General features: G+C 31.6%; 2 protein-coding genes across 2 annotated transcripts; one reads left to right on the forward strand and one right to left on the reverse strand.

The window, feature by feature from the left end:
* Window positions 1–1552: 1552 nt before the first annotated feature.
* Window positions 1553–15026, forward strand: LOC145328549 (epoxide hydrolase 4-like). The gene is made up of 17 exons (XM_080172282.1): window positions 1553–1645; window positions 3177–3249; window positions 3724–3752; window positions 4044–4145; window positions 4300–4327; window positions 4698–4784; window positions 6679–6773; window positions 7423–7495; window positions 7830–7882; window positions 8676–8755; window positions 9498–9575; window positions 10205–10259; window positions 10634–10675; window positions 11223–11295; window positions 13701–13791; window positions 14328–14419; window positions 14770–15026. The coding sequence occupies exons 1-17, from the start codon at window positions 1601–1603 to the stop codon at window positions 14820–14822; spliced, it is 1149 nt and encodes a 382-aa protein (XP_080028408.1). The 5' UTR covers window positions 1553–1600; the 3' UTR covers window positions 14823–15026.
* Window positions 15027–15151: 125 nt separating this feature from the next.
* On the reverse strand, window positions 15152–19055 carry LOC145328548 (uncharacterized). Its single transcript, XM_080172281.1, has 2 exons — window positions 18844–19055; window positions 15152–17595 (listed from the first exon to the last, which is right to left on the reverse strand). Exons 1-2 carry the CDS (start codon window positions 18966–18968, stop codon window positions 15681–15683), a joined length of 2040 nt encoding a protein of 679 aa, XP_080028407.1. The 5' UTR covers window positions 18969–19055; the 3' UTR covers window positions 15152–15680.
* Window positions 19056–22592: the final 3537 nt, after the last annotated feature.

Here is a 22592-nt window from a genome sequence, read left to right on the forward strand (position 1 = left end):
AATGATGATAATTTGGTAATAAGTGGCAATAGCAAATAAGTGGTAATCCTATTATATAAAAGTAGTAAGCGTTTTTTGTTTGTCCCGAAGGATCTCGCTAACTGCTGAACCGATATTGTTCTCCTTTACAGTGAAGCTTCTTATAGGTCCTGGGAAAGGTTTTAAACTATTTTTGGGGAGGGTGTCTTCACCCCCTCCCCCCAAAATTTGTTTACTCTTTTTAAACTCAAAATAAAAAATGGGATGAGGTCCACTTTTCCCTCTACTACCTTAAGTGCCTCTAGAGCTCTAGGGGTGTAGCTGCTAGTAGTAAATAAAAGTAACAAACAATTTAAAATTTTAAATAAAATAATGCTAGTCGCATATAAAATTTCAAAAGAATTACTATATCAAATACATGATCTATCATACTTTTTGAATTTGAAATAAAGAGTCTCCACATCGCTGATTTAAGCCGCCTACAAATAATTTTGTCCTTGTTAGGATTTAGCCAACAAGCAAAGTAGAGCTTCTCTATATCTGGAATGTATCAGAAAATGAAGAAAAAAATTATAAGTACTGTGCAGTGACTTACTGTTCTTTGTTTCGTTCAATTGATTATTGCTGCGCTTCTTGATTTGGGATACGAATAAAATCTTTATTTTGTGAAGATTATTCATAATCTGTTGAGAAAAATTAGCACGTTTTATTATCATGTTTGATTATCAACTCATTAGCCTTATTTAACAGTTAGTTTGCAAATTATTTAAAACTCTTTCTTTTGGATCACTTTAGTTGATGTTTTAATAAATATAGATGCTTTCGTCCTTGTTTATCACTTCAAGATCTGGTTACTTCAATATTTTCAATCTTGTAATTGCATTTTAAAAAGGTTAGTGTTATAAAGAATTGTCCTAAGAATTTCAAACTTAGTATGAAGATTTCTATAGATATAGCAGTTGGGTAAGATCAATCTTTTCCAGAGAGTGTGTGTGTCTAATTAAAACATGTTGGTTTCTAACTTAGAATTGTCCTATAGATTTCTATTATGTATTGATGTTCGTTTGTCCTACCGTCTTAGAGCTTCGCTCTTCTGGATGTTATCATCCTTACTTTATATGAATACTAGCGGCTAGGAGGAGGGGAGTTGAATTTGATAACCATTTTTTTATTTCAGATTTAAGAAAAAAAATTGTTTTGGTGGGGGGAAATTTTTTTGGGAGGGGTATTTTTTTAAGGGGGGTAGGGCTGACGCCCACTCATTTTTATTTTTAGTTAAAAAATTAAATTAAACTTTTTTTTCTGGGGGGTGGGTATTTTTTTCGAGGGGCGATTTCTCTTAGGAGGGTGTGGTACCCGAAAATAGTTATAAACCCTCCCAGGACCTATTAGAAGCTACCCTGTAAAGGAGAACCCGATGGGTTCTGCTGGTAGCAAGATCCTTCGGTACAGACAAACAGACAGACATACATCCTGTTACTTTATTATAAGGATATACAGAGTATAGGATAATCAATTCCTTTAGAACACATTTTATCTAAAAAATCTGATGTCATAAAACTGATTTGATTAGTTCTTATCAAAAATGTTACAATTTGTTTATTAGTTCTCCACAAAGATTATGTTGGATAACAACAGTTTTGTTATAAACACATTTCAGTTTTTGGCAAGTACATTTTATATTTATTACAAATTGTTTCTATACAACAATAATTAGAATAGTTTTTTTTATCGTATTATAGATAGTTTTCCGCGGCTATTAAAATGAAAAATAATAAGATAAAAACCAGTTTTATTAGCCTTCAGGGGACGACGGCCTGGGCTAAAAAAACTGTTATTAATTTCATTTTGGTATACTTAGAAAATTGTCTGTAATACGATGCTATACATATTTGATCAGTAACGCTAAGTGCAGGTTCAAATCTAGCAAAATTAATCGGTTTCGAAGCCATAATGAAAAACTTTTTTGTTACCAAGTTACTTTATGTCAATTTATCTGTCCTGGGCGAAATGTGATCTACTTATTTTTTGTTGATGGTAGTTTTGTCCACCCCAATGACGACTCTCTTCCTTAAACCACTTTGTCCGTCTGCTTGTTTGTACCAGTCTAAGGGATATTAAATTTGATTTTCTCAGCTGTTGTTAAAGATAACATTTTAAACTAAAAAAAACATGAAAAGTAGGAATTTATTTTGTAATTAGTAAAATCCTGTATTGGCTAGACCCATTAAAGCCACAGGACAGGTTTTAGACTTTTTTTTTGTGGAAGGGGTGGGGAAACTCTTTGCTGAGGCTTTAAGTAGAGTACAGAAAAATTATTTGAAAATCTCATTATTTTATGTAGGTTTTAGTCTATTTATCAAAGGTTGAGGGTAGGACAAAAGTTCTTAAATAAATGATTCAAAACTTTCTCCTCCACCTTGATTTTACACAATTTATTATCGTGATATTTTTTTTATATTTTTCTTAAAGTTTATCTACGATATTTATCTACCTCCAACCTCCCAATTTTCGAGGTCTCACTAGAGTAATGAAAAAATATGTATTTGAATTTTTCGTGACTGTTCCTCATCACTTTTAGGTTAGGATATTTCCGACAAAAAGGCGACATTGGGACTGTAATTTACACTAGTACCCAAAGTTAATAGACACTTTTTCTTATTCGTTGGCTTAAAAATCTCAGTTACTTCTATTGCTTGGTTCATTAAGTTGAATATCCAAGCGTTTCAGCTAGAAGAAGACGAAAACACTAAGGCTGCACCAAACTTTATCGTCCATTGTCTTATCCCTTGAGAAATCTCTAGGTTATTCCAGTTCTAATCAAGGTTGTGAGGCCATCAATATTAAAAGTCAAAGCACAGTTGAAAATAAATGATAGTATTGTTCCACTAGCGGTATAAGCCAATATTCCAATCTTTTTTAGATAAAAACATGTCGTGCTATTGTGATATAAGATAATTGTGAAAATAAAGGCCTCTTTTAGGATGCGTAGCAGTTCTATAAATCATAGTAACAGGATGTTTATCTGTTCCTCCACTCTCCTAAGAGAAATCGCCCTTTAAAAAAATCCTCTGCCTTTTGTTTTGCTTTTTTTCTAACTAAAATTGAAAGTAGAGTTTGTACATTACATATTAATTAATTGAATCAGAGAGAACAATTTAAATAAAAATAAATTAAATAAAGATTGAATATTTTAGAACCTTGTGACAAATGTTATGATGGATGTCTTCAGAGAAATTAAGGTTCAAACTCTAGCTTTTGTGTTTACAGGTAATATAAACTTAAACAAGGACAGATCTGAGGTGGATTCTTAAAAAAAAATTTGCCCCACTAATCGCTTAGTGGGGAAAAATTGTTTTCGTGAAAAATTCTCCAAAATCACATAAAAAATCTACAAAAATTAAATAAAATCTTATGTTAATAACCCTTATATGATTTTGTCTAATTTTTGTAGATTTTTAATGTGATTTTGGTGGATTTTTCACGAAAACAATTTTGCCCCACTAAGCGATTAGCGGGGCAAATTTTTTTTAAGAATCCACCTCTGGTTCTAAGTGTCATACCAATACCTGGACCCTCCCCCCCCCTCCTGGTTAGTAAAGAAATTCCTTTGACTGGGATTTGGGGGGAATACATGCAATTCCAATGGTGTCCAGTATGTCCCTCTTTTAGGCCACCATCAAACTTTTTAAAAATATTATTTTTGTTTAAATACTGTAAAATTAAATATTTAAATAATTTTAGGTTTAAGAGTAATGGGCTCTGTGCCTCAAGTAAGATTTCTTTTTACATTTTTAATTATTTCCTATATTTAATAGCAAAGGCTACTCTATAACTTTGTTCAGTTCTTTTGTTAGATATTCTCAAAGGTAATGATAGAAGTTTGATTTTTCTAATGAATATTCCTACATATTTAACCATTTTATTGTTATTCTTTTTACTAACTGTCACATTTTACATTTTATACAATTTGGCAGCCTTTATATAGCTTACAAAACTTTTTTGTTCATACCTTTGATACATACATTAGTTGCTTGTGTACCTAATGAAAATAACATGTTAAGTTACTGCGCCCGGGGGGAAGAGTGGAGACAGCCCTAAGAGAAACACCCCCATCCTGTCTGTCAGACCCTTTACTTGGCAGACATCAATATATCAAAATTAATGTAAGTAGAGATTTTTCAGTTTTGTTTATCTATTGGAAGATAAACAGTGGTTTTATCAGGGCTCGGCAGGCACGCATTTTTCAATGCGGCAAAGATTAATGTTTGTTACTAAAATTTTCGAAAGATAATTTATTTATATTTTTCATCCTTTCAGGGAAACAAATACCACTATGTTGAATCAGGTTGGTAATATAATTTTTTCTTTATTCACATAAAAAATCTTTTGATTAATTATTAAAAACAAAATTAATTATTATAGCAAAAACCATCTAGCTTGAATAAATGTTGTCATACTAACAAATGTCTATGTATAGATTATAACCCAGAAAACTACCTGGCCCCAATCTTTGGGACCTTTTCATCTGCTATAAAATTGCTTTCTGCTCTTTTGTAGCGGCAGTATTAATAGCTTAGGTTAAAATTAACGATGATATTGGCTGATATTCAAAGACCCAATAGAAAGCTGGCACATAGTCCACCAGTTGGGGACATACAGTTATTTAACCCCTTTCCTCCCCTCTATTGTTTTACTCTAATGTCACACTTATTTAGGTAGTAGACGACATCAAATGTTGCTGTGTCTCCATGATTTTTCTGATTTCTGGTATGGATGGAGGAAACAACTTAGGGCATTTTCAGGTATATCAATTAAAACAGGGATATTTTTGTCTGCAATTAGCGCAGCCTCAGCAATTATCAATTTTAGGTAAAACAAGAATAATTTTGTCCAATAGACAAGTTTTTTTTATAAAAATTATACAAATAAAATTTACGATCAAACATTAAGAGATTAAGAGAAAACAGGAAATAGATTATAGATATATTATCCAGACAACTACCTGGCCAAAGTGGTGGAGACCCTTTTCGTCTGCTGGCAAATTGCTTTCTCTTCCTTTGTATTTCATATGTCTATATTGCTGACGCTATTGGCTGATTTCAAAGACCCAAAACAAAATTTGGACAGAGTCCCCGCTTTATGGCCAAGTTACATATAGCTCATGCCTCCTTTAATCTTATACTTTATCGAGTAAACAGTACTGACAGCACAAACACTTCTAGAGTAGCTTCATTGTAATATTTAATACAAAAACAATTAATTTGCTTAAATTTTATCAGCTTTATATTTATGACTCAAAAATAAGATTCATCAAATCAAAATATGTTTGAAATTCTTTATTTTAGTTTTCTTCCATACACAATATTCTGATTGCAATAGTAACAACAACTTTTTTTATTTTTACCATGAAAAGGATTTTACAAGATATTTTGAAATATCAAAAACATGCCATGTAAATTATTTATGTTTATAAAGTATTTGCCATACCTTCATCAAAGACAGGGTTGAGGGAGAGGTGGCCCGGTTAGCTTCTAATTGTCATGTTTTTGTTAGGTAAAGTGGTAAAATTTATTTTTAAAAAGTTGTGCTGTCCTGAATAAAGTTGCTAAAAGTTGCAATAAAATGAACCATAGAATGATGGATTACTTTTGTGTTTTATCCTAATTCAGGTTAGGTAAAGCAAATGTGTAAGCACCACTCCCATATGGACTGGGCATAAAAATAATCTGATTTTATTAAATCTTAAATTTAATTTACCATGTTTGCAAACTTTAATATAGACCCAAACCTTAACTCTCCAAATTTTTAGAAAGATAGGCCAAGAAGAAATGATTTTATTTGGCCTGGCTTTACTAATTTGACACTAGTGTAATTAATAATATAATATAATAATAATACCTTGGTCACTACCTTGATATTGTGGATTCTCATGGTTCCTTCAGACTGCGAATTATGACGGTGCAAAATCAATCTTGATCTGACATTGTACAACTTACAAGGTTGTAAGCAATCACCTACTCTCAAATAACTTCCTTCTGTGATTAGACTATAGATCAAATCTTGCCGGATAAAGTCTGATGCATATTTGTCTACTGATTTCTTGTTATCAGGACATGTTTCTGAAGAGTTTTTATATAGCCATGGTGGAAAACAAGTATATCTTTCAAGGAATATTTTTCTTACTGCTATATCTATGCATTCAGCAACAACAGGTTTCCAAATATATAAAGCATTTTATATAATTAATTTTTTTTTATGCATAATTCAGTTTTTAAAAATAACATTTCTCTTGAAAGATCCTGTATATTATATGAATTATTGGTCATTAAAGCTTCAATGGGTATTATTCAACTATTGACATATTTAATTTATATTCTATGCAAGAAAATTGTATGAAATTACTGTAATTTTAATGAAAAGTGTAGATTAGAGTAAAGTACTCACTACACACTCATCACTACAATTTTTATATTTTCAAATAGCTTTCCTAATTACATTTAGGAGTGTTGTCAATATGAAGCTCGATATTCTTAACATTTTTAAAACTAGTATAGTTTCATGGTTCTGCTAATATTTAAATATTATTTTTATAAAATAACTGCTTGAATATTAGATGCATAAAGTAAGTAAATCTAAAAATCTACCATTTATTCTATATTTCAATCAATTTAAGCAACTCCAGTGAATTATTTGTAGGTAGTTTCTGGGTAGTTGCGCCGGATTTGAAAGGTTTTGGCGATTCCGAGAAACCATTTCTTGCTTCCCAGTACTCTGATGAAACAATAACACAGGTGAAAAAATCCTTATACAGAAATAAAAGGTTTTCTATGTGTGCTCGAACCTTATAGTTCTCCTTTACAGTGAAGCTTTATATAGCTCATGGAAAGGTTAATAACTATTTTTGGGGCAGAGTACTTCCTGCGTCCACTGGAAAAAAAACTCTTTAGAGGCCATCCTCTGAACTTATTATTTCTAAGAAATGTTTGAATTTCTTCCCTTAAATAGTGTAAAATATAAAAAATATTAATACATTTAGGTTTATCAATATCTTGATTTATAATAGTTCTGAAAGATTTGACTCTCCACATCTGTACTTTTATCGAATATGCCTGTTTGTACCAATTTATGATACAAAGTAGAACGATGCCTGTCTGTTTGTTTGTAGCGAAGGATCTCGTTAACCGCTGAACCGATCGGGTTCTCCATTACAGGGTAGCTTTTCATAAATTTTTCTTTCTTTTTAAAACTAAAATTAAAATAGTGGGGTCGACTAACCCCCTTCCCAAAAAAAAAAAAAATAAAAAATTCTACCTCCCCCCAAAAAATTTTTGTTAAAATTTTTCTTTTAAATCTAAAATACCAAACATTGCATTGGGTTGACCAAACCTCTTGGGGCGAATCCGCTTTTAAATTATTATAATAATTTACAATTTAATTAAGGAACTGTGTAAATTTATAGAGCTTCTATTGGATGATCCCAAAAGAAAGGTGGTTCTCATTGGCCATGGTTTAGGTATGCTATTTTTCTAGTAAAATTTGAAGGTTTTTAGAGTGCCTATAAATAACTATGTCCTACTGACCTACCATTGGCCAATTAAAATATACCATTGGTAATTAAGTCTGTGTATCAGCCTAGCATTGGTCATTTGTAATGTATGACGTCATTATTTTTATAGACACTATAAAGAGCTTCGTGAAAATTCATATTCTTATTTTACTTTGTATTGCTATTTTTAATAAAACAAACCAGTATCATGAACGAAGTTTTTAATTCATTTTAAAGGCCTTCAACCCATATTTTCTAGAATAATTTTTTTTTTACTTGTAAGTATATAATATTTATTAAGGGGGGCATATAGCATGGAAACTTGCTGAAAGATATCCACATTTGTTTAATAAGGTAAACTATTTCAACATTCTACCTACGTTGACTATTAGGCCTTTGATAAACAATTCTTGTAGTTTACATTGGCTCTTAGGCTATCACATAATTTCAATAATCTTTATTAGATACCAAGTGGCTGCGCCCCTAGCATCTAGGGGTTCTGTATTTAAAGGGTAAGGTGTGGACAAAATAGCCTAATACCATCATAAGACTTAAATCTTTAAATAAAAAAGGCCTAAAACTAATTCGGGTTGCTGCCTCTCAGAATTGTATCTTATACAGACGTACCTATCCTAAATTGAGAAAGGCTTTACTATCTTGTTACAACAGGATAAATCTAACGGGTTTACCAAAATATTTTCTATTTTGATTAGGATTTTGCAGTGTTGTTTGTGTGCCCTACTTTGTACAACCTTACTATCAATATTTTTGGCACATTTTTTGAAAATATTTTTTTTATATTACCTTTTTATTTGAATACGTCCATAGGTAATTGTGTTTTTAAGTAAATATTTTGTTAGTGTATTTTATTAGCTTTAAATCATTATAGTCTATAATATTGACTACACTACAAGCATGTAAGTGTCACCCCCCCTCAATAAAATAAAATACCAAGGATTCAGATCTCACCTATCTTTGGGTCTATTGGGGCTCTGCTTTTCTGGAATTAGATTTAATAGGCATTTTTGGCTTTAGTCTATTATCAAAGGCTATGGGGGACATACTTCCCACCTCATATCCATCACTCATCTTTTAAGTACTTTATATTGCTACTCTACTAGCTTACATAATTGTATTTGTTTTTTAGTTTATCGTGATATCAACACCACATCCGAATATTTGGCTTAAAAATGTTATCAAAACTTGGAGAAATGTTTATGAAAACAGGTAAATATTGAATGGACAGCCTTCCGAATAAGAGAGTGGCCACGAATGTAACATTATGGCAAATTAAAGGAATGCCTAAACAAAAGAATAGAGTATATGCATTAGTTGCTAGAGTTATTAGTAGCATTAGCTTATTCTACTTTTAGTCCCCCCACTTCATATACTACGCTCTATTTATAATAGCAGTATAAGGGGGGGGGGGGGGGTTACTATTAGTTTTGAAAAATAAAAGCAAAGAATTTTTTTTTTGGGGGGTGGGGCGGATTCTATGGTCGATTTCTCTTGGTATGGACGAGGTATCATTAATGAAAATAGTTATAAATTTTTTCTGTACCTATAAGAAAAATCACTGTAAAGGTGAACAACATCGGTCTAAAGATAAACGAAATCCTTTGATACATACAGACAGGCACACTCACATCCTGTTACTTCTATCTAAGGATTTGTTAAGTTAATAAAAGAATTGTATAAACATGCACTTAAAACCAAGACCGTCTATATTTTCTTTAGTACTTATTTAGCTGACGAAAAACTATTTTATTATTTTTTCTTTACACGTAATATCTGAGAAAAAAACAAGGAAAAACATAAAAATTAATCATACAATTTTTGTAAAATTATTATTATTATTTTTTTTGAAGAATAAAAATATCAAATATTAAAGAACAGAAATATTAAATAATTTTTCTTTTCAATAATAACAAGGATGACAACATCCTATTACTACTAGATATAATCTTAGATGGTTGTACGAATGTCGCCTGCCTCTACTACCAGAAAGAAATCTGGTTGGAAATGATATTGAAATAATTGATAAACGGTAATTTTTTAGAAAAATTGTTTAGACATTTTTTGAGAATTATGTTTATAAAGGATAGAGGATAAGGTAGCTGGATAAATTAGGAAGAAAGATTTAAAAAGATATTATTTTTTTCTTCAAATTTTATTTACCAAAGCAGCTCTGTAAATATTTTGTTTCGGATTGCGTGTGCTTTTTTTTGTCGACTTATAAGTTTAAACCTTTTAACTCGAACATACTGTTTCCTACCAACCGCCATTGTGTCAAATAAAAACACTCTTAACTACAAACATTTAACCCAACGTTTACACTTAGCTTATTAAAAACGAAGGTTTTATATAATTAGGGTCGGTCTGTCCGATTATCCGTAACGGTTAGGTCTTTCCGTTAATTTAGACATTTTAGAAGTTTAGAACGGTCCTATCGATTTAAAGCTTTGTAAGAATATTCCTAAAACATTGACGAACGACGAAAAGCGAAGCAACTCTATAATCGTTAACATAAAGTCCGTACGTCAATATAATTTTAAACTTTTATGACAACAATTTTCTGAGGTAATGTTCGTTTGTCCTACCGTTTTATTGCTTAGCTTTTATTCGAAAAAAAAGCTTACTGCTATTGTACTTAATCATCCTTTTTTATTATAAAAGGTTTAAGAAATCTGGAAGCGTAATAGATCTTTCCTCTTTCTCTAACTTCGACAAGGTAACAACTTATAGTTTATTGATTTTACATAACAGACAGTTAACCAGTTACGCGTAGAGCCACTAATACTTACTTCAATGTCATTTAAAGGCCTTTTTAATTATAAATTTTGTGCCTTGTAATAAAATAGAAATAGCATTGTTACCCAAGGCTTTGCTGAGGTCGAACTGTATTCAAATAGTTAAATTTCAATAAAGTATTGAATAAGTTGTAGATTATTTTTGTAGGGTTGAGGCAAAAATGATTTCAAAATGTTGGTTGGTGTCACTGATATAATGATTATCAAAGCATCGTTGATACATTAATCAATTTTAAATGATGTGCGCGAAGCGTGCTTGAAATTTGTAACTAATAATTGTATTTGATCTGTTCAGGAGGCTTACAAGTATACATTCTCCAGGCCTTTAGATTGGAGGGTAAGCACACTTCTTACTTTCAATTATTAACAACTGATATCATCAATTTACAAAAGCGCTGAAAATATATATTGGTATTTAATTTTGAGTTAACTAGTACATCAGAGTAAAACACTAGAGGGAGAAGGGGTTAAATAACTGTATCTCCCCATCGCAACTGTCTTGTGCAACCTTCCTATTGGGTCATTGAAAATCAACCAATGGTATCGCTTACATTACACAGACAAGCAGCAGAAAATAATTTAGAAGCAGACCAAAGAGGTCTTTGATAAATGAAGGGAGGTAGTTGTCTGTATATACATCTATACTATAGATCTGTTACCAGTACTAAAATTACGACTAAACAATCTCATCAGAGGCATGCAGAATTTGAGTGTTTAAATAATATACATCCGCCTGGCATTAATAAGGAAGTGGATACATCCCCCTAAGTGCCCAACTCTCCCCAACCCCCCTCCTAGACAAGAGTCTATATCTTCATAACATAGCCAAGGAGGGTGTCAATTTAAAAAAGTTACACTCCTTCGAAACTATAATTTATTTGCAGGGTCCTGTCAACTATTTCCGCAACCTTCCTCTGTCTAATACAGGAGCTCTGTTAGGCCAACAGGAGAAAAATAGTGAGCTAATAGTTTTTTCTATCTATAATACAAAGTAGCTTGATGTCTGTCTGTCCGTCCGTCCATCTGAAGCTTAAGATCTCGGTAACCACTGAACCGATTGGATTCTACTCTTCAGGGTATATACCTATTGGTCCTGTGGTGGTTTTAAGCTATTTAATTGGGGGTTGTGGGACACCCCCAACCCCCCAAAAATTAAAATTTCTCCCCCCAATTTTTTTTTGCAGAAGATTTCCTTGGTCCTTTTTTTTTTTTTTTTTTTGCAGAAGATTTCCTAGGTCCTTTTTTTATGCAGAAGATTTCCTTGGTCCTTTTTTTATGCAGAAGATTTCCTTGGTCCTTTTACGAATTTCGCCTAAATTTTTTTTTGATCACCTCTTGGGGCAAAGCCCCTAGAGGCTAGGGGCGAAGCCGCTAGTGTATTTTTAAGGCATTAGGTCATTATACCTGAAATACATAGAAAAAAAATATTTCTTTATATCTCTACCCCTACATGCAACCCAGTACCCAATTTAACCTAACCTGAAGTAATAAAAAAACCAACGAAAAACCAAGCGGGTTCACGGTCATTAATGCCCAACAGTATTCTTTGTGTGAACGTACATTTACTTGACCTATCGTTCGCTTTGCTGTCTTTAAATACGTTTTACGTACTAAATTTTTTCAAAAATATGATTAAAATTTTATTAAGAAATTCTATTTATTAAAACTAATACGTTTTAATTTGTTCGGAGAAATAAAAATGATAAATCTCTTACTCTTTACTCAAGAGTTAGGTATAGTAATATTTATTTAGTAGCGCAGCAATAATATCACATGACCAATAAATAGAAACATAAACAATAAACTGAGCTGGATCTTTCAATGTGTAGTCGTTGCCGTGGCCCTAGTCGTAGCCGTCGTCACTGCCAGTGCTGTCAATAAAGCATGGATTTTTAAATGATAGAAGTTTTTACGTATTATTATTAATTTTTTCTCTCGCATATTTTTACTCAAAAAAGTGGTAGTGATTTAAAGCCGTGGCCACGCGTAGCCTATTTGATTTAAAGATCGCTATTAGTGGCTGTACTTATGGCAGCGGCAACGGCTACACATTTATAGATCCAGCTCTGTATGACATAATCAATTATTAGTCAACAAATATTCTATACTATCACACATTGCTTTAGAACATGAGTTTCTCTAAATATTTATCCTAATCTTGCCAAAATAAATGCGACCTTTTATAACGGTCTATCAAATTTAATTGTTTTAAGAACATTTTAATTAATTATCCTGAATTGATCTCGTGTGATACACGTTTTCAAATATTTGTGGTTATTTAGTACGTTTTAATTAAAAAATAATAAACGAGAAAGACATCAACCATGAGTAGCGAAGCTCAAAAAATAAAAAAATCATGGAATGAACGAACAGACAAAGTAGGTAATGGTGCAGATATTCATTTTTCATAATAAAAAAGAGAAAATTCATAAAAAAAACACGAAACAAAAGAATTTAATTATAGTACGTTCGCAGACAGACGAAAAAAACAATATTATAGACTAGATGCATTGCGCATTGCGCATGTCATAGGAATATTTAATAAAAATTTCAGCTGTCTATCTTCAATACCATCCGAGAGGATAACATTTTCCATAGCATTGTGGACTCACTGATGGAGGGACAGACAAGATAATTATGAAGTTGCATCGCTCCTAAAAATAACAATTATATCTAGAGTAGCCTAGTAAAGTAAATATCACTAGTATGATGAAAAACAAAATTTTTTAGCATATTGACAACTTCTTATACATGTCATTTTTTGAATTAGTTTATCTAAAGGGGTGTAGTTGCACGAAGTGCATTTAAACTTGAATTTAGTGAACTGCATATTTTTTTCTGTTCAATAGTTTAAACTACATCTATAGGACATATATTTGAAAGAATTTCAATTTTCTACCAGGTAGTTTTAAAAATATCAAGACTTGAAAATCATAGTTTTTGGACATATGCAGCATAAATGGCTGTCCTGTTTTTACAAAAATAGCATGATGACTATTTTGGTGGTGCCTAATTGGTTGCTATATATTATAATACAAAATTATATATGTTAGATGGTATTCTTGTAACTTATGCTTACAATCAAACTTGTTAAATGCACTTGATGCAACTATCCCTTTAGTCATTTTATTATTAAACAAATGTCGGTCAACTCTACTCGAAATCTACACAAAAAAACAATTTAATAAAGACATTTGTCTTTCGTGATTTTTAAAATATTTTAATCTTAGTGAATGTTGTTTTTAACGGAGATTAAAGTTGAAATTCAAGAATTATTGCTAAATATTTTAAATCTAAATTGATTTAATTCGCAGGATAAAAATCTTCAAAACAATTTGTGAAGCAAAATTTTAATTCTTCAGTTATTGATCTGGACACGTTGTTTCTTGTGGGAAATATAGATCCACAGGTCAACCTAGAAATGGTCAGTCAGTCTGCAGAATATGTATCAAGGTAGTTTAGAAAGACAGACAGAGAGATAGATAGAAAGACATCCAGCTACTTGTTGGAAATATAGATCTACAGGTCAACCTAGATATGGTTAGTCAGTCTGCAGAATATGTCTCAAGGTAGTTGAGAAAGACAGACAGATAGATAGATAAACACACCATACTACTTTTTGAGAATAAAGATCCACAGGTCAACCTAGATATGGTTTGTCAGTCTACTCTGCAGAACATGCCTCAAGGTAGATTAGATAGATATACAGACAGACAGCCATATAGAAAGAAAGACATACAGCTTCTTGTTGCAAATATTATAGATCCGCAGGTCAACCTTTGGTCAGTTAGTCTGCAGAATATGTTTCAAGGTAGATATGATAGACGGACAGATAGATAGACATCCAGCTACTTGTTAGAAATATAGATCTATAGGGCAACCTTATAATGGTTCGTCAGTCCCGTTATTCAGATATGCATTGTGGGATAGATAGCGAACAGCAATACATACTAACAGAAAGAAATAACACCATACATAATAATATTCAGGTTTATAGTGAAGATAATAGATATGGCTGGCCACTCCCCCCACCAAGAAAAACCAGAAATTGTGAATCAAATAATGAACCAGTTTATAACAGGTTACATTTTCTATAGTAGAACGACGGGAAAAAAATTTCTATTGCTTTTTGTCAACAGATATTTTAATTTCAAATTCAAAAAGTAAAGATACACAATATTTCGTGCAGACAGACAGTCATACATCCTAATATGACAGATAGACATCTAAATGCTTCAAAGAAGTAATGTTCTAAGTTTCACTTGGGGTTTGACTGCCAGAAACACAGAGAGACAATTTAGGGGATGGAACAATGATCTATAATTTAAACTTCTAACGTTTTCATAAACATAAAGGAATAAAAAGATTTTAAATTGGGATCAAAGTCACTATTTTCAATCGTTTATTAGCATTATTCTTTCTTTTTTTCAGGAGACATTGCTTACATGTCTAAATGGTCAAACAGAATGAAGTTTTTGAAATAAAATAATCAGTTTATCTGAAGAATTATACATATTTATAATTTAATTATGTTAACATTATAATTATAACTTTTGTAATTAGGTACCTAATCAATTTAATCAAAACAAATATCACTAGGTAATATTTATCATATTGTAATCTAACAAAAAATGTATCAATTATAAATAATAAATATATTATTGTAAAAAATAAATAATTATAACTTAGTAATTTTTAATTTGATTTCTATCAGCATTTTAAATGAGAGGTAGTCTACATCTAGATTTGAAAAACAAAACAATACATAGCTTTCTTAAAACCTATACTACTAAGCTTAATTAATCATACAAAAATAATTTTGAGTGCAAAAACAAATAAATTTCAGCATTCTTTAATGTGCAAGTTTATTTCATTGATTAATTTATGAGATCTTAACAGATAATTATCCCTTCCTTATATTAATGCAAAAATTACAAACTGTGGACGAAATTAATTTTCAAAGCTTGGATACAAATCAACGATCATTTTAAATGACTTGGTATAAAGGGATCCGAGAGAAGATTCAATATTGTGTCAACCAAGTTATCAGCAAATTTATTTCGAGTGCCTCAGCTCTTTCTTTTTATTGAGTCAGTATTTATATAAGGTAAAAGTTTTTGCATATGCCTAGTACCGTCCGCGATTTTATCTCATGATATTTAAAACTAAAGAGGAATTTTAAAAATAAAATTGCTTGTATTCTTTACGTTATGTTACATTAAACTAAAACTAATCTTCAAATTTTTTCTAACAAAGAGGTTTTTTCTCTATAAAGCAACTAGGTATATGAATCAAATCATTGTAACATTTACGTTATTATATTATTGTTCAGCTGCAATGTTTTATGCTTCAATTATCTCCTCCTTATTGTCTACAAGATCTACCATTGCAGTAATTACAATAGCATTTGTCTCTTCTACCATTTCTTCATCAGCAATATCATCATTGATTTCGGCTTCACTCAAAGGATCCGCTGTTTCTTCATTGCTTACATAAAAATTGTCATCCATTTCAATACTATCATCAAATTCTTGTTCTATATCTGTTTCAGTCATCAATTTAGAAAATTTTCCCATCTCGTGAACTTTTTTCATGTGTATTATTAAATTACCACGTTTAAAGAACTTCCGGCTGCATAAGTCACAATGATTTTCATGTTCAGAAGCCACGTGAGACTCGAAATCCGCTTTATTGTTGAAATCAAATTTACACCACTGACATTTTAACTCACAATTTGAATTAGGATATTTTAATTTATGTTTGTCAAGATTATCTTGTGATTTAAACTTTATTTTGCATACATTGCAAGGAAAAGATACTTTGTCTACACATTTTGAATCAGAATATTTCACTTTATGCTTTTCTAGATTGCTTGCTGATATGAACTTCTTATTACAAACATCACATGGAAAATATTCCATTGATTTCAATGTACAGTTTGAATTAGAATATTCTAGTTTGTGTTTCTCTAAATCTTCTGCGGATTTAAACTTAGTTCCGCAGTTACCACAAGAAGAACCCTGGCACTTTGAAGAATGTAGTGAATATGTTTCTTCGGAGTGAAACTTTCTGGGACATTTATCACAGAAAAAAAGAACACCACCCGTGTGTGTTCTTATGTGGTTCACCAGAACATTACCCCTTTCAAATTGTTTGCCACAAAATTCACATGTTGGCTTTTGTCCGGTACATTTCTTTTTGTGTCTATTTAACCATCTCACACACTTCCCCTTCATGTTACAGACTTCACAATAAATATATTTTTTGCCAGGCTCCCTTAAATGTATATTTTGATGATGAAATATTAAACTGCTTTTATTTTTAAAACTTGCATCACATTCGTCACAAGCAAAAGGTTTGATACCTGTATGAGTTATTTTGTGTGTTTGCATTTCAGCTGGAGTTCGAAAAGTTTGGTTGCACGTTTCACATGTCCGTTTCCTGTCATAATCTTCTGGGTGCTTATTTTCTTGGTGGCTGTTAAGGAGAGACAAAGCATTAAATGGTGCATTGCATATATCACAAACAAAAGTTGCATCACCAAAATGAACACGTTGATGTGATTTTAATCGAAACGGTCTGTCAAAATTATGCCCACAAATATCACAAGAATATTTCTTTTCCATTTCTCTTTCTTCTATGGACAATTCATGTAACATTCTAATATGTTCCTTTAATTTAGATGACCTATCGAAACTCTTTTGACATATATCACAAGAATGATTTTGTTCGACAATGTTCTTTTCCTTTTCTTCATTAGAAGCTTCTTTGAACTTACCATGATGATTGATCATATGATCTTTTAATCTTGACGGCCTGTCAAAGCCTTTACCACATGTAGCACAAATATGTTTCTTTTCTCTTTTAGGACCATTTGATTCTTCAATAGACATTCCATGCAGATTTTTTACGTGTTCCTTCATCCGGGATGGCCTATCAAAACGCTTCCCACACATGTTACAAGAATGTTTCTTTCCAAGATAATTTTCTTTTTCTTTATCAAGAGCTATTGAATCACTACCAGACTTTTCGTGCTTAGATCTAAAATGTCTCTTTAAATTTGACCTGACAGAAAAAGCCGCATCACACCAATCACATTTAAAAGGTTTCTCGACCGTGATATGAACTTTTATGTGCTTATTAAGTTGTGTTTTATTGGAGAATAATTGGCCACAAATATTGCATGAATTTGAGTTTACATCTTGATTCTTATCATCATCATTATTAGGCAGAACTCCAGTTTCATAATCTTCGTCACTATGAGGAAAAAAGGACTATTCATTTTGTTGCCAGTCGACTAGTGTACTATCAATGGATATAGAGTACGTGGATATTGTTAAAGGCGATTTTTTGTCATTATTTTAGGTTCCTAAAATAGTCCTTAGATAGAGGTCAATAGGTTCCTCCATGGTCAGGGGAGGAACAAGTTTTTTTTTAATATCAAAAGAGGGGTTTTGGAATGGAGGTCACTGTTTATGATGCCCACCATAAATCACTGATGCCAACCCTGCAAAGAGAAATGGAAAGGGTGTACGCACAAACGAGAGCAAGTGATTCTAAGCACCTTCCAGCAGTGATTCTAAATGTTTTTGTTTGATGATTTTACTAGTGTTACGTTTAATATCGATATATCAATTTAAGTTTCACCTTGGTTTTCTATGATTAAAACTTTGAAATGTTAGGCGTTTTTTTGGTGAAATAGCATAAAATGTTTTGTTGAGTTCAAACTGCTGTGACCAGGGTGTCGGAGCCGTTTAATTTTGATACGGCTCCGGCTCCAGCTCCGGCTCCTACTTTAAAATTAATATATCAATTTTTATTCATTATTAAATTTGATAAAATAAAATAAATAATATAAAATATTTTGCTTTTATTTGATTAAAGCTATATAAAAGTAGAAGGATGTGTGTCTATTTGTTAAGTAACAATAGTTTTTCAGTTTATTATATGGAAATAGACCTTTGCCAAATTATAATATTACTTTAAAAAATCATTTTTAGCTAATCTGGAGCCGGAGCCGTTTTTAACAAAAAAAATACGGCTCCGGCTCTACCAAAAATGTTGCTGCTCCCGGCTCCGTTACACTGGCTGTGACAGTAAACTTTTTCAATGAAAAATGTTAATTTAGAAAAGGGATGGCAACTTGTAAAATTGTTTGTAAACAGTTTTATTAGGATCTTTTACAACATTTAATTATGTTTTGGCGTGTTATTTTATTTGAACCTTTGATCTCAACAAAACATTTGATGCTATTTCATCAAAAAATGTCTAAGGTGCTTAGAATCACTGCCGGTAGGTGCTCAGAATCACTTGCTTTCGTTCGTGCATACACCCCTTTAGCCCCACACCCACTATTTAATATTTGTAAAAATAAATTTTATGCGGCCCCCTCCCCTCCTTTTATCTGTTCCTACAGGCCTTAATAGACGAAGCCGCTGGTTTATATAAGTCACATTCTGATTTGTCTGTAATACTCAGCTAGTTTTTTTTAAAGGAATAGTCTACCTAGTTTCTTCTTCATTGCTTTTAAGAAGCTTCGCCAAATGTTCTTTATCTTTTCTTTCTTCTCTCAAGGATACGGAAAAATTACTTTCCTCCTCTTTTTCTTGGTTACCATTATGTGTCTCCATGTGTTTGGCTAAACAACTTTTATCAGCAAATGCTTTTTAACACTAAACACATGAAGGTGTTTTTCCCTAATTATGATATTAATGATTGATTATTAACTAGGTAGGTACTGTAATCTTTCATGAAAACTTGATCCTTTAGAATTGAAAGAAGCTACTCCCCCCTCCCTTTTAAATAATCGTACAAATCCCGAAATGCGACTAGACTACAGGGTGTCCCTCGTAAACTGGTTTTTTTGAAACGCTTATTACTCCCTTAATATTTGAGCTATCTTCGTGAAATAAAAAGTAATTGACAGCCTGCTACTGACCATTTTATGGGGTAATGATGAAAAATCTACAAAATAAACAGGAAAAAATCTACGAGTTATTACATAAGAGGCTAATTTTATTAAATTTACACTAACCCACAAGAAAATATTTGCTTTGTGAACATTAAGATTAGCTAGGGTTCAAACGGCTGGTCGCTCAGACTTTCTAAGCACAAAAATGGAATAGGCTTGACATGGCATACCAGAAATTCTCAATATTCAAGAATCTGAAGTGTAATATAAGTGAACAATACGTAAAAATAGGCATAATATTGATCTTTTTTGTTAATTTTTCATGTGAGCTCGCTTCAAATGCACACAAGAACCTGAAATATACCAGACTTTTTAATTATACTACAATGTCAGTTCTTATAATGTCTGGAGTAAGTCTTTGTGATCCACCGTTTGACAACCAGCTGCTTTAAAAATTAACTAAGGCATATTTTTCTTGTGGATTAGTCTAAAATCAGCCTGTTATGTATTACCTTGTAGATTTTTTTCTGTTAACTTTGCGGATTTTTCATCACTATATCATTAAATGGTCAGTAGTAGGCTGTCAAATACTTTTTATTTTACTAAGTTAGCTCAAATAGTAAGGGAGTAATAAGCGTTTCAAAAAAAACAGTTTACAAGGGACACCCTGTAGAAGTGTGACAAAACATTTTTTTAAAACAACCTTTTAAAAACCTAGTGTCCAGGGGTGATATAAATCTGGAAGAACCATTATTGTAAGTGGCCCTACTGTAGCCAAGGTTTTATATTCACTTACTTGGACGAACGGACATAAAAACTTTTAAGGGACACATGACGAGAAAGTTATAAAATTTTTGAATTAGTGGAAGAAGTGAAAACTATAGGTATGCCCTTTTCAAACGACATAACAGTCTATTTGTAGGAAAAAGGACGCAATAAAAAAAGGAATAGACGTGAATAAGGTAAATTTATCTATAATTTCATTCCTGTTTTTCTTGATTTCTAAATGTTGTCTTCATCAAAAAAATTAAACATAAGTGTTATGTTATTCTTAACCATTTTAAAAACACCCCATTTTCATAATTTAGGAACTAGTCCATTTTTTCTGAAAAAGTCATTAATTTTTCTCAAATTTATATTTAAGTTATTCAAAAAACAAAACAATTTATTTTCAACTAAACCATGATGCAATGCAGCAAAGTTTATGAAAACATAAATCAATAAACTAAGATATCATAACAGCTCTACCGACGGATTTAAAATACTTCAATTCTTTAATTATAAAGTACCTGAAGTCAATAAAAAAAGATTTTTAAAAATCATTTTAAACTTAAAATCATTGCTACTATGTAGTAAAAAGAAAAATAATTAATACTAAAACTTAAAAGGCTTTTTAATAACTTGCTCTAAATCGTGAAAATAGAGCAACAGAAATCTAATGTTTAAGAAATTTAATCCATTTCTAAAGGATACATTGCAGTTTAAAAACAACTTGTTGAATGTCTAGTTTTCTAGGCAATCGTACTGAAGATATTTATTAGGGTTGGGCCGGATATTTTTTTGGCCGGATACCGGATACCGGATATCCGGTATATGGCCGGATATCCGGCCAACGCCGGATATCCGGCAAATATCCGGTTATCCGGCCAAATTACCGGATATCCGGCCGGATAACCGGCCAAATTACTACATATGAAAGTAATAAAAAAGGATATAGTCCCTTTCGTGGCAACGCACCTGAAGGGGCGATTCGTTGACTTTTTTAAAATTGCTTTTAATAGGTTATTTTAGGTTAGGTTAGGTTATATTTGGTTAGGTGATTGCCCCGCAGGGTTAGGCGATTGGCCCCGTAAGGTTAGAGTACCCCGCGAGGGGCTAGAAATAGGGGGAAAGCTACTGTGAAAATACGAATAATCGCTCCTTAAGGGGCATTACCACGAAAGGGACTATACCAGCAAAAAAAAATTCTTCATAAACTGCAGGGTGGCCACAGACTTTTTTTCAAAATAGTATAAAATAGTATGCAAAAAAAAAGTAAATAGTATGCAATAGTATGTAAAATTTTAAAAAATAGTATGCAATAGTATGTAAATTTTTTAAAAATAGTATGAAATAGTATGCATTTTAAACAAAATAGTATGAAATAGCAAGCATTTAAAACACTATAGGGCCTTAAAATGTTGGTTAGCTATCAGGAAATCATTACTTTCTTGTCTTATTAGATTGAAAAACATAGTAACAAACACCAACATTCTATTCTGAAAAAAAATAAAAAAAAATGAGCTAAGAATTAGTAAAAAAATAAGTTGTTTATTGACTATTAAAAATTTTGGACTAGTAAAATAATTTTGTTGTGCACAGTGTCATTTACTAAGTATATTTGCGATAACTTTTATTTAATGAAATCTTCCAATTTTTAACATGTACAAAACGGCCTGCTTAATTGCTTCAAGATCCATGTCAGATCTATATAGGAAATAAATGTCTATAAACGAGCTCAAATTTTCCAAGGAATAATTGTTTAAAACTCATAGTGCTCCAATAATCCATAATAAACTCTCATTACCCAGAACGATAAGACCCATTATTTTACTTTATTAAAAATAAATTCCTTTTTTTAATTTCATGTTGCTATTTACCTTATATCAATGTATTTAATTTCTAATCATAAAAAAGAAAATTTATATTTATAATATAATAAATTTAAGAAAACTCTATTTTAAAAGAATTCGATTGTGGCGACACTTTGTGTGTTCAAATATTAAACTAAAATTGTAATCATCATCATTAACCCTTTGGTGATGGTAATGTAAAGAAAAAAATATAATTTAAAAAATCTTTTTAAAATCATTTAGATTATTAAATATTTACTTTCTTTTAGATAGTAATGCCGGGTGAGGAAAATAGATTTATTGAGAAATAGATATGCATATAGAAAACTAGCCAATAGGGAGATAATTATATCGAGCCAACTCTAGTAATTCATATCGTGATTTTAAAAAGAAATACCTATTTTATAAAAAAATTGAAAGTTCAAATATAATAATAAATAAAGGTAAAGTTTGGGGGGGTTAAAAAATTTTTTAAGGGGGGGTAACTCGTTTTTGGGGGGGGTAAAATGGCGCGCGAAGCGCGCTGCAAATTTTTTTTACCCCCCCCCCCAAAATTTTTCCCCGGGGTAAAATTTGCTTGGGGGGGGTAATTACCCCCTCTGAAATCTGTTGGCAGGGGTAAATTTAGTTTACCCCTCCCAAAATTTACCCACGGGGTAAAATTTTTGGGGGGGTAATTTAAATTTTGTTAAATATATAGTATTAAAAATGCGCGCGAAGCGCGCCAAAAA

This window comes from Acartia tonsa, chromosome 9 (assembly GCF_053477335.1).
Source record: "Acartia tonsa isolate MP-2025a chromosome 9, ASM5347733v1, whole genome shotgun sequence".
NCBI lineage: Eukaryota > Metazoa > Arthropoda > Copepoda > Calanoida > Acartiidae > Acartia > Acartia tonsa.